The following is a 12,400-nucleotide window of genomic DNA, read 5'->3' on the forward strand; positions in this document are numbered from 1 at the left end:
GTTACCGTAGACACTTCGGTAGAAACGGCCCTCTTTTAAAGTTCCTGGGCAAAGAGTGAAGGGACCCGGACAGACCCGAGGAAAGAGGCCAAGCTTGGGTTCAGCGAATAAATATTTTCACATTGTTCGTCCCAGGAGGGCTGTCGTTAAACTGAAGACAAGGTACGGGGGCATTTCATCCGTCAATAAGTTGAATTCTAAAGCTAACGTTAGCTAACTAGCCGTTCAGGTTTGCTGCTGCTACTTTAAATGTGTATCTTACGTTACTTGGCTATTAGCTACATAGCTAGCTTGCCTAGCCCAAGCTCGCAGAAGCTCATTCATTGTTCCAGTCCGTTAACATTCGCCGTTTAGCCAGTGCTAGTCACTCGTTAAGTAAGTCAACCGACGCGTATTAAAACGTATATTATGAGTGGCTAACTGTTACTGTCCGTCTCCTTTTCTCTCTGTTCTTGAAATCTAAGGTGCAACACGGAAAACCAAGGTCTTGACTGCCCGAGAACGTCAGAAAATAAAGAAAATGGCGGAGCCAGACAAATTAAACATCGACTCTATAATTCAGCGTCTCTTGGAAGGTGAGAGGACCAAACCCACTGTGCAGCAGTGTGCTTCTTTTAGTTTATGGGATATCCGGATGCTAGTGAAATGTGTATTTTAAATAAGCTACCAGGCACGGCGGCTAAAGTTAAAGGTAGTCACGCTATGTTGTAACGTTGGTAGCCTACTTGAGATTTCTGTGCTCCCAGACTCGATGGTTGGATTCTGATGAGAGGTTGTAGCCAAGCCTGATCTATACAGATTATTATTTTTTTCATAGTCATCGATTCCTCTTTTCATCAAACACATTGCTACGGCGTTGTTGGCAAATCAAGAGGGAAAGATGAACATCACACACACACAGATTACACCCTCTCATGCAGGACTGGTTTGGGGTTCATGGTTTCAGCTCAGTGCAATAGCTTTTTTCCCACCGAAGGTCTGATTACAATTTGCAGCCACAGCCTTCCCTGGAGTGATTTGTTTACGAGGTGTACAAATAAGAGATGCTTTGATTGGCACATGCTCACTTCTAATAAATCAAACTGCTTTTGGGCCAGTTCTGCTGCTCCACTGCCATTTTTAAAGCAAGATATGAACTGCTTACGTCAGATGCTTACGTCGTGTGCATGTCCCTGTGAAGAATGCCATAAGTTCATAGCTGTAAGTCATTTTTTTATGTTGTAGCTGTGAAACATCTTGTGTGTATAAGGTCTTTGGATCTGAAAAACCAGACACAAACCCTTTCTAAGTTGTAGGTTTTAAGTGTTTGAACGCCTGCTGGAACAATGAGTGGAGGCAGATTTGTTATGGTTTGAGGTGTGTGTGTGTGTGTGCGTCTGTGAGGGGAAACAGGGCTGTTTTATCTTCACAGTCTCATGATGATTGTGTAACAGTCCTGGGACATCAAACAGAAGAATAAATCTCTGTAGACCCAACTGTACAGTTCATCTGAAGAGCACTAGAAAGAAGGTTGTGACCTCTGTAGTTGTCCTTGTGAGGCGAGTGAACTGGGTGTGGAAATTATGCCTGTTTCACGCATACACATGTGTTTCCCCTATGGAAATGTTGACATTGAGACTTCTTTGTGTGACCGGTTCGCAGGAGCAACATCACGTATGTTGGTTAGGGATCTTGTGGCCTCTACAAAGTGACAATCGTTAAAATTGCACCTTTAGTCGCAGCATTAAAAGACCTTTTGGCCAATCAGTGAGAAATGTCTGGCACACAGAATTTCCCCAGGCCTCACACTGTTAATAGATTTGATCTCAGCCCTGTTTGTTTACCTTCTTAAATATAGGCAGGCATGATCAGCCTAAGCTGAGCTGGTGGAGGTGATTGGGATTATTCACAAATATGCATGTACAGTCATAGTGCCTCCTGGGAGTTTGACATTGACTGTGGACCCTGCTGGCTGTGTTTTGTACGTGGATTGTTATGTTATACTTGGGCCGTGATAAGGTTGTCTGCCAAACACAGAAGACAAACAAGCCTGACAGTGGCAGTATTTATATCCTCTTATGTAACTCACTTGACCTTTTTTTTGTCGCTGTTTGTGGTTTTATTGCTGAGAGTGGCCTCTTGTTAGCATTATTACTGTGTTGATCTGCTTTGATCAAAGCTATAGGAGACTCACAAGTACTCACGCCGCTACAGGTGATGCGTCAAAAGGTTGATAAATTACCAGCTCAGTCTCCCATGTGGACAAGAAAGTGCCCTTCCTGCGTGCTGACTGTGCTTCGAGACCAAACCAATTAAAAGTGTTTGGATAATGAGCAGTTTCAATTGGATTGCTGTCGTAGCTCTAGAGCTAAGTGTACTCTGGGAGTGTGTGTGTTGCTAATAGCATGTCTGGAGAGCGTGACATCACGTAAGCTTAACCAGGACGCCCAGCACTGAGTCAGGAGTGCTGAACCAAACCAACTGTTGATTCCAGCGCTCCGGCGCTGCGTTTCTGTTGTGCTGGTCCAGCTCTTTGTTTTCTGCCCCCTGACCAGTGTAGTGGAAAGCCTTTTGTCTGTGCCCCTCATTATAAGCTCACTGTTGCCCACTGGCTATGTGGCTAACTTTGGAGTAAGCTCTGTCAGGGCTTAGCCTTCTATAATCCAGGTTTAAAATGACAAGCAGCATTGCAGTATTTATGCCTACTTTTCACTGTTCAGCACTCAGCTTTCAGCTGCTGCTTCAGGATAGTGCCATTATTTTACATCCATATGTTGATTTCTACCCCCACCCTCCCTCTCCAAGTGCTTTATAAGCACTATGAAAGCTAGATTCATTGCAGTGAGAGAGTCTGTAATCAAGTGTCAGGGTGCTTTGAATGCGTGCTGCAGCAGTCTGTGATACCAGTGTTACTACTGTTACGCTGGGTTCAGGCACGCACCAGAGCCGGTCAAGCAGGCAATGAAACCAGGTTCAGCAGCCTCTGCAGCCATCGTGGCAGAGGCGGCAAGATTGAAGAGGACGTTGATGAGGGAAGCTAAGAAAAGAAAAAGAGAGTGACTGATCAAGAGGCCAGACAAGAGTAAATCTCACACTGGCTTGTAGATATCGTTGGCGAGAGTTTCATGAAATAAAAGGCTGCAAGACAGACGCCGAGCTGGCCTTCTAGCTGTCGAACGAGTAGATAATATTAGCTGGCCTGCTGTGTCCTACGTTTTTGCGCTTGCGTCATGTTTGCCCGTGTTAGCAGAGTTGTCAACTGACTGCTTTTTGAGAGTCAGTAATGTAATCATAAAAAAATACATGCAGATGTAGAAGGTGATTGCACTAAGAAACCGTATAGCCGCCAAATCACTGAAGATATCAGTTGTGTAAGGTTGCTTTAAAGATAAATGCAATCTACAGATATTAAGCATCTTAAACAAATATCTTTTCTTGTGAAATGTCCAGTGTAATTGGTAACACCGGTGTTGTCAGGAGTTTATTATGCAAATGTTATTTTGACAATTACCAACAATTATTCTTCTCACAGCAGCATTGATCCAATCTGTGACCAGTTTTCAGAAGTTACTATCTGAGAGTTAACCAACAGCTTTGGTTGCTAAGTTTTTAGCATGTAATTCTCCTTTGTTATGAAATAAATCCTGGTTTTTAGACACCACAAGGTAATTTGATCACTTGTTAAACTGATGTTTAAAGTGCCTGCCCTGGTACATCAAATCAAGAGCTCTGTGTTCACATGGAAACTGCTTCACCAATCACTGGAAAACTGTCTGATCAGTCACAAATCTGTCTTTGATGGACGCTGTGATCAGTGGCTCTCTGCTGCACACTTGTCATCACTGACAAAAGCATTTTCACCACAAAGGCTCCCGGCAAGTGTAATGAAACAGCATGTGCACATGGAGATTGAATCCTTATTTCGTTTGAATGCTGCTCTGGAGGCATTAGTGTAGTCTTTTTAATGTGATTTTTATTAAACCTTGGCTTTTGAGGTGACATTTATTTCTTGTAAAAGGTGTGGGATAAATTTGAAACAGGTTTTAGGTCATTGCTTAATAGTTACAAGGTGAAAGTGGTGGCAGTTTTATAGTCTACACTCAACTGGAATAACTGTATTATGGGAAAGTTACACATCAAGAGTAATTGTGATCTCAATATTTATTACAGATTACAGACTTAATGTTGTAAAACAGGCATAGTTTGACTAGAGCTGTCGTTTTGCTGTCATTACTCACCCTTGACCTTTGTCACTTTGATAGTTTGGCATTTAAAAGTGAAATCACTTGTCTATTTGTCTGTTAAACAGTTAACGCCCGACAACTGTTCAAACACATAAGCATATATGAGCAAACTCTGCAAATGATTGTCACAGAGATGTCGGAGGCAGTTCTGTCTCTGCTACACGTCTGTTTCCCGTTCAGCGGGCCATGATTTGTCGGGTGGGAATGAAAAACTCTTCATTCGTAGGCTCGTACAGTTTGTGTCAGGATTTGCTTTGGCATCAAGCAGCACATGTAGGAATGGGGGGTGTGATTGACTGTCAGTGATACAAACAAACCAGATTCCAGACTCCGTCAGGGACAGTCTTGCATAAGGCTTCAGTACACAAAGTCACTGAGATATAGTCACATTGCATCATGTCCACACCCTATGGTTGGCATGTCAGCGTGCAAATGTTTTGATGTGAATTATGGGCAGTCGTGCTAGTTTGATATAAATCTTTTAAGAATGCTCATGAGACTACCAAGCTTTATTTCTTTATTGTCTCTTGCTGCTTTTTCCTCCGTTTGAGCCATGACAGCAAGTATTCATGTCACATGTCAATTCATGACAAATCATCTGTCAGAAAAATAAATTGGGTATGTTGTTCTAGTCTTTATCATGATTTGTGTTTGGCTCCATCCTGTAGTGTGGTAAGTGTGAAAAGCATGACAAGGAGAGACTTGACGAACCGGCTGAATTCTGATAGCATCAGTGAGAGTAGCACAGGATGTTACTCTGATTATGACACGATAAAACAGTTTCTGTTTGTTTTAATTTTATATTACAGGATGTTACTTGGCCTTATTGGTGCCTTGAAACAGTGTTATTACAGTCTACTTTGTGCAGTGTACACTCTTACAGAGTCCTAATTGCGTGCTTGCACTGTCTTTGCTGCAGCCACATCAGCTAAAGGGGAAGTGGTTTCATGTATTTCCCGTAACTCGGGTTTGAACTGCCACCAAAGCACAAAGACGTGCTTTTGAGGCTGACAGCATCAGGCTAGTTTCCACTGATCATGTTTTCATCTCTGCACAGGTTCATCTCCTTATGTTGAGGTCTGATGGGCATTAAATGTGTATCTTGTGGTAGTAACTGATCTCTAAAATCTGGAGTATGATATTGTGTCTAAATGATATGGTTACCTGCAGAAGTGGCTGTTAGACTGCACTGCTAACAGAATTTGCCAGCATTTGGCTGGTGGGAGGTGTTAACTTCCCAGTCTGGCGGTCTGGATTTCATCCCAAGGATCACGTTTCTGTCCTACGTCCTCCTTCATTGAATCTTTCTTACGGCTCGTAGCATAGGTGTGTCTCTGTGGTATCATTGTGTCTTTCATGAAACGTCTGTCCCTTTGTCCCACTTTTTTCAGTCAAGGGCTCTCGGCCTGGGAAGAATGTCCAGCTGACAGAAAGTGAGATCCGTGGCCTTTGCCTAAAGTCCCGTGAAATCTTCCTGAGCCAACCAATCCTGCTCGAGCTCGAAGCTCCCCTCAAAATCTGTGGTGAGTTTTAATGAAGTGGTCAGTGAATATCAATAATGCATCAAGACCGAGTGTGGGATATCATATAGTCTGAGATGTTGCACTGTAGACAGTCTTTGCAGGAGAGGATAATCAATACTTGAGGTTTTATTTGGGATTTATTAGACCATTTGCTTATATGTAATTACCAATGGCATCAGTTAATGAATATGGACTGTGCATACAGAAGCTGCTCCTCCCAGCAGCAGAGGGAGTACGGTGTTTGAACTGCACTCCTCTGCTGCCCCCTGCAGGTGATGTCCACGGTCAGTACTATGATCTGCTCCGGCTCTTTGAATATGGAGGCTTCCCCCCGGAAAGCAACTACCTGTTCCTGGGTGACTACGTAGACAGAGGGAAGCAGTCACTGGAGACCATCTGCCTGCTTCTCGCCTACAAGATTAAATATCCAGAGAACTTTTTCCTGCTGCGTGGAAACCATGAATGCGCCTCTATTAATCGAATCTACGGCTTTTATGACGAGTGTAAGTACGGTGTGCTTTTTTAAACAGGAGGAGTGTCAGATCTGCTCTCCTGACTGCTGAACTGAGTTTTCATCTTTCCTCTTTTGTTGGTAGGTAAGCGACGGTATAACATTAAGCTGTGGAAGACCTTCACGGACTGCTTCAACTGTTTACCTGTGGCCGCCATCGTAGATGAGAAAATCTTCTGCTGTCACGGAGGTAGGCCTCGTTCATATGAGACGTTATGAGGACGGGATGGTGCACGTTAGATGAAAAGAAGCAGACTAAGATGGGTGTGCGGTCTCTCTCCAGGCCTCTCTCCTGACCTTCAGTCTATGGAGCAGATCCGCAGAGTAATGCGACCCACAGACGTGCCTGACCAGGGTTTGTTATGTGACTTGCTGTGGGCTGATCCAGACAAAGATGTGCTGGGCTGGGGCGAAAACGACCGTGGTGTCTCCTTCACGTTCGGGGCAGATGTGGTGGCCAAATTTTTGCACAAACACGACATGGACCTAATATGCAGGGCGCACCAGGTAAAGTTTAGCCAGGAGGCCTTGTGCTTCTGCTAGCTGAAGACATGCATTTGTCCTCCGTAAAGTTTCAATCTGGAAGATTTGGCAAATGCGTTTTAATACTACAAATCACACAAAACAAACTATTTTCGCATTAACAAAGGCAGGCAGTAATTGGCCTTTCTTCCATCAGACAGCAGGGCACAGTGCAGGTGTGCAGCCTGTCACCTGCAGCTTCTTGTTCTCTTCCTCCCTGCGATATGTCAGGCTGACACACTGTCAAAAAATGCAGAAAATGACCATCGTCTGGTTCTGCAGGCTGTCTCTGATGAACGATAGCAGTCGAAGCGAAGCTTACTGAGAACACCATTTCCTGTGACTGCTTCATAATATGAGTCATCTTGTGTTTTGCAGTTAAATACTTTAAATCTGAGGCTTCGAATATGCTAAAATGTAATATGCACTCCAACCAAACATGTCAGTAAGACGTACAGTGATATCTCTTCGTTCATTGTGTTGCTTCTGTTTTGTGTGTGTGGTTTTAACTTTGTTCTCTCCGTCCTGAGGTGGTGGAGGATGGTTATGAGTTTTTCGCTAAGAGGCAGCTCGTCACCCTTTTCTCGGCTCCCAACTACTGTGGAGAGTTTGACAACGCCGGTGCCATGATGAGTGTGGATGAGACGCTCATGTGCTCCTTCCAGGTGTGTACAGCAGAGCCTGTTGGCTGCATGTGTTTCGTTTCCCAGCATCAAACCGAGATCATACAGCGCTGATCGTCAGTCAGTTCTAGTGAATACCTGCATGTTTTAGTCCCTTTTTTTAACTTCACTAGTGATATTAAATTTAAATGAAACTAAATCAGCCTTTCTTTGTCTCCCTCAAAGATTCTGAAGCCAGCAGATAAGAAATTGTATCCTTACGGTGGAGGGGGAGGAATGGGGTCTGGGAGACCGGTCACCCCGCCACGAAATTCAGCCAAGTCCGCCAAGGCCAAGAAATAACAGCCGCTGGTCCCCCCCCCCCCCCCCCCCCATAACCTGCCACCCCCCTGTCGGCCCAATGCTCTTTTTTTCCTCTACCTCCCAAACTCGTGTCTCCCTCGTCACCAAATGGCAACAAAGCAGACAAGTGTCCAGGGTTCAGTCATGTTTTTTCTCTCTCAGCGTGTTTTTAACTGTTCGTGTGCACTTTTTTGTGTGAGTGTGTAAAAAGAAAGTGCGAGTGATGCAGAGGAAACTGCTGTATTGTGTATGTATGTTTTCTTTCTTCCTCCCGTACCCTCTGTTCTGTTTTCCTGTCTTTTTTGTGGAGATGGGTTCTTGTGCATCCATCGTGTTATTTCTGACCTGGGTGCAGGGGAAGAGGGGAGGGGGCGGAGAGAGGAGCTTTAGCTGTTTATGTTAAGGCCCCGCACTGTTTAATGCTAAACACAACCTTTTGTACATCCTGTTTCAGAGGTCTGTGTATGTCTCTGTAGTGGGTGGGGGGAGGGCGGGGGGGGGGTCGGGGTCAAGTTGCATGGTCAAACGGTAACGGCACATACCGCACACACTGGGTGCACAGGTGGACGCACGTGCAGGTGAATCCTTCAGTGAAATGGATTCAATAAAAAGAACCTTTTTTTTATGATAACCAATGATTTGAGAACGCGGCCATGGATGTGAAATAGTTTTGTTTCTTTTTTCCTTTTTTTTCTTTTTGTAGATACATGAAACCTATAAGGTTTGACTTTTTTTTCTTGTTTTTAGTTCACTGAAAGTTGAAGATGAATAAAAATAACCATTTATTTGAATTTTGCCATCATGCTGATCACTTTGTGTTTGCCATTGCTTCGTTCGTCTGCAGCCTTCCGCTCGTCTTTGAGCCACCGTGGATCGACAATACAGCAGTTAGATCAGACGTCCTCTGAACGAGACTCGCAGAAGTGTAGAGGCTGGAAGGTTTTAGTCATTTTAGTCCAGTTTACAGTCTCTTAAAACATGTTCACGTGTTGCTTCAGTGTGATTTATCCAAAGATTGTTCAGTGGAAATTCATGGACTGCAGAGAGGAGAGGGTCTCAGAACAGATGTTGCCTGTTTTTATCACATAAAATAGATGTTTGATTAGGGATCTCTTCAATGCAAGATGTTTATTTTTCTTCTAATGATTGTTGGATTTGTTGCTGAAGTTTAGGAACAGGAAGTGGCCCTGTCTGTGAGCCTCTGTCGCTCAGCGCCCAGCAGTCCTCGCTCATGATATAATATCAGGATGTGCAGAAGTGGAGCGCTGTTGATCTGGCATTTAATCTTGTGCTGAATTGAACGCAGCACTCAAGATGCAAACAGGAGAAAGTGGCTTTGAGGCTTTCTGCATTTTGCTGTGATCAAAGGCAAAAACTATCAAAGGGAGGTGAGGTGGTGAGTCACTGCTCTGACCTTTGCGGTTTGAAGTCCTCCAGTCAAGACTGCTTCAGTGCAGTCCATGATTTAAAACAAAGAGTTGCTTTATTTTCATTTAAACCCACACTGAAGGAGTGGAACGTGCAAAAAGCAGTGTAGAACTAAAGAATTGATCATTTTCTGGCTTAGCGGCAGAGAGTCTTTTCAAGTTGATGGGAAATCTGAGCACAAAATCATTTTACTGTAAGACAAACATACTCAAGATAATCATGTACAGCGAATTCCCAGTGAATCCAGCTTAAGGCTTCGGTTGCGACATCAGGTAATTCCCAGGTGTACAGCAGTTACTGAATAGTTTTGTATGCTTCTTAGATTATGCTATGTAAATGAGCAAAGGTGTGGAAGCGCTCGCATTGCTTGTGCCAGCAGTCCTTCTCAGTTGCTGTAAGTGTGTTCAGCTCCTCTTTCATCAGCCTGCAGCTGGAATAACCACACGGAGGCGCAGACAGTTTTCACAGTGTTAGAAATGATCAAAGTGGATCCGGTGACAAGCGCGAGCCCTCAAAGCGCGTGACTCCATTCACATTCAAAGAGACTTTTTGCTCCCTCATACGGACTTTTATATACGAAAAGAATTGGGACTGTTTCTATCACTGCTTCACGTCACAGACGGGCCGCTTTGCATTCCTCCCGCTGTGCGTAAAGTTCAGCTGGCACACAGGGTGTCCCAGTGAGAGCAGTCCAGCGCGGAAAACTGTTTCTTACGGTGTTTCAGGGCGTCTCACTGCCCGTTTCTAACGATCCAACGCAAACTTTCCCCTCCGTTACGTAACTGGCGTGTCTGGCCGCTGTCTGCCCTCATTCTTCAGCCGTCTGTCCAGGCGTGAGCGCGTGTGAGCGCCGCAGCTCTCCGCACAGCGCAGACAGTAAATATTGGTCCAATCCGAGGGTGGAGAAGCCGCCATCCTGCCCCGCCTTTCTCCTCCACCTTCTCAGCAAGAGGTTTCCAACTCAGTACCTCAGAAAATCTTTTTTTTTTCTTTTTTTTTAAAATTAAATTAATGTTAGTGAGCTTTATTGAGAATCCTGCTTCGCTTTCCAACAACTCGAGCTCAGCGCAGCTCTTAACTGCGTCGGATATCGCGCGCTCATGTTCAGTCCACATCAACTCAGGAAGTAAAAATTAAATGAAAATAAATAGCATGAGGAAATCATAGTTATATTCAAATACTAAGGAAAATACACCCGCTAACGCCATGACGGCAGGACACTCACACGTCAGGTGACTGTTCACGCGCTCAGGCTCCTTCACCGACATGAGCCGAGCTTAACCTTGACATGCTGGTGGGAACAATGTTCAGTGATCTGGTGCTTTGAATGTCATTTCTTTTGATTTGTAAATGAAGCAGCCCTTCCCTCTGTGGAAGAAGCTGATCTGGCGTGTGAGAGCTGAAGATGTGCAGAAACTTTCAGTGTTCAACTCTAATAGGATGATAAAACATGAAGAGGTTTGAGAGCTAACATGCTGAGGACAGAGTGTCCTCAACAATGCAAAATAAACGAGTGGCTCCTGTAAGAGATAAGACTTTCATTCCCATTTTCACAGCTGTACAAACCTCTGCTTCTGACATCTCCTGTCCTCATTACCTCTAAGAATCTGGTCTTTAATTACTTTTTTGTTGTTCTCATCGTTTTTACAGACAAACTTAACGCTAGATACTGCAAGCTTATTAGTGTAGGGTTTTTTAATCAATCAGGGATGTTTTGCACCATGCACTGTCGCTGGGTAGATATGAAATTATTAGATTATTACAATTAAGAAAATGAAGCAACAGAAGTTAACTGTATTTTTTATTTCATTTGTTTTCAAATCAATCACAAATTGTCTCTGTTACAAGGTAGAAATAAAACATAGAATTTGTATATTTGTGTCTGGGTTTTCTTTTCGCGTGCTTCTGGCCACGGTGAATGTTGAATCTAACGTTTGGCTTCCTCAGAGAAGTGGAAGCTGCCGGAGGAGTCACGGCTCTGTGCTGCTGCAGTTTTTCCACGTCTCTCCTGCCGTCAGCCTGATCTTTTTCTGCCTTTCTGCTGCGGAGGCTGTCCGGCAAACACTTGGGCTTGAGTCAAAACCATGGATGGCCTCTTTTTCCACGTGTGTTTACTTATTTATTTATTGGCTTTCACCTGGCTCTGGTGGCACACAGACTGCCAAATCAGAAAGAGTCTGTCAGGTGATCGTGTTCAGAGTGAAATGGTTTAAGTGAAGCAGAAAACACACACAGCCTTTCTTCATCCCTGCTGCCAGCCTCTTCCTTCGTCTTCTGTTTTCAAACTGTCCCTGCGTCCGTCTGCTGTCTTTATCGTTTCCCCTTTGCTCGTCTTTTATGCTTTCCTGTGGCTTGCTGAGAGCGAGCACGCTGGGGACATTTCAGCAGCGGCGAGGCCAAACAGCTGCGTTAAATTGGACCACAGGCTGCTGCTTTATGGCTGAAAATCTGAAAATCAATTTCATTTCACGCAGGCCCTCAGAAGCAAAATCCTGAGTCTCTTTAATGTGTTAATACGACAAAATGGTCGCAGATAGTGTTGGAGTTTGAAAATCACGAACTGAGATAAGAGGAAAAAGAAGCTGGTGAGCAAAAAAGTAAAGAAATAGAAAACAGGAAGTGCTGAAGGAGAGTTAATCCGTAGCTTTAACAGATGCATAAAAACATGTTTGATTCACATCAGGTGTGTGACGGTCCTGCAGGTTTGAGGCGGCGCAGCCTGACATCCTCGACCACCTGTTGATGGATGAATCACATTTATGTATGAGTCTTCACCAGACAGCAGCATCAAATCTCAAAAAACGAAAAGCTGAACATGAGCTGGGGCGGTGTGAGCAGGCTGTATGAATGTATGAACGGGGAATGTGAGAGGAGACAATGTTCTGATTTTTAGTGTTGGCTCATGAATGCAGCTGATCACCTTCTGCACTCAGGAGGAGGAGGAGGATAGGCTCAGAGGTAAGTGAGTAAGACTGGATCATAATCTGTGATAGTGAATCCATTCAGCCTCATGAAATGCCTCAGCAGAGCGTCTGTGGTGACACAGTGATGTTTGCTTTGGACTTCGAGTCCTTGGAGGTTCTTGTCTGCGGGAGCTTAAATGCTTTCACACCCTCAGAAATGTGCAAGTCCGGTTGGTTTTCCAGCTGGGAGCCTTGATTTCCAAGAAGTTTCAACACTGGAGTTGCTGGCAAAATCCCAGTTTTAACTTGTTTCCTTGGCAGAATA

General features: G+C 44.3%; 1 protein-coding gene across 1 annotated transcript; it reads left to right on the forward strand.

Annotated features, from left to right (window-relative positions):
• ppp1caa (protein phosphatase 1, catalytic subunit, alpha isozyme a) lies at positions 1-11,045 on the forward strand. The gene is made up of 8 exons (XM_070980953.1): positions 1-162; positions 465-575; positions 5,615-5,746; positions 6,019-6,249; positions 6,343-6,447; positions 6,541-6,764; positions 7,310-7,444; positions 7,628-11,045. Exons 2-8 carry the CDS (start codon positions 521-523, stop codon positions 7,742-7,744), a joined length of 999 nt encoding a protein of 332 aa, XP_070837054.1. The 5' UTR covers positions 1-162; positions 465-520; the 3' UTR covers positions 7,745-11,045.
• Positions 11,046-12,400: the final 1,355 nt, after the last annotated feature.

This window comes from Chaetodon trifascialis, chromosome 15 (assembly GCF_039877785.1).
Source record: "Chaetodon trifascialis isolate fChaTrf1 chromosome 15, fChaTrf1.hap1, whole genome shotgun sequence".
NCBI classification, from domain to species: domain Eukaryota; kingdom Metazoa; phylum Chordata; class Actinopteri; order Chaetodontiformes; family Chaetodontidae; genus Chaetodon; species Chaetodon trifascialis.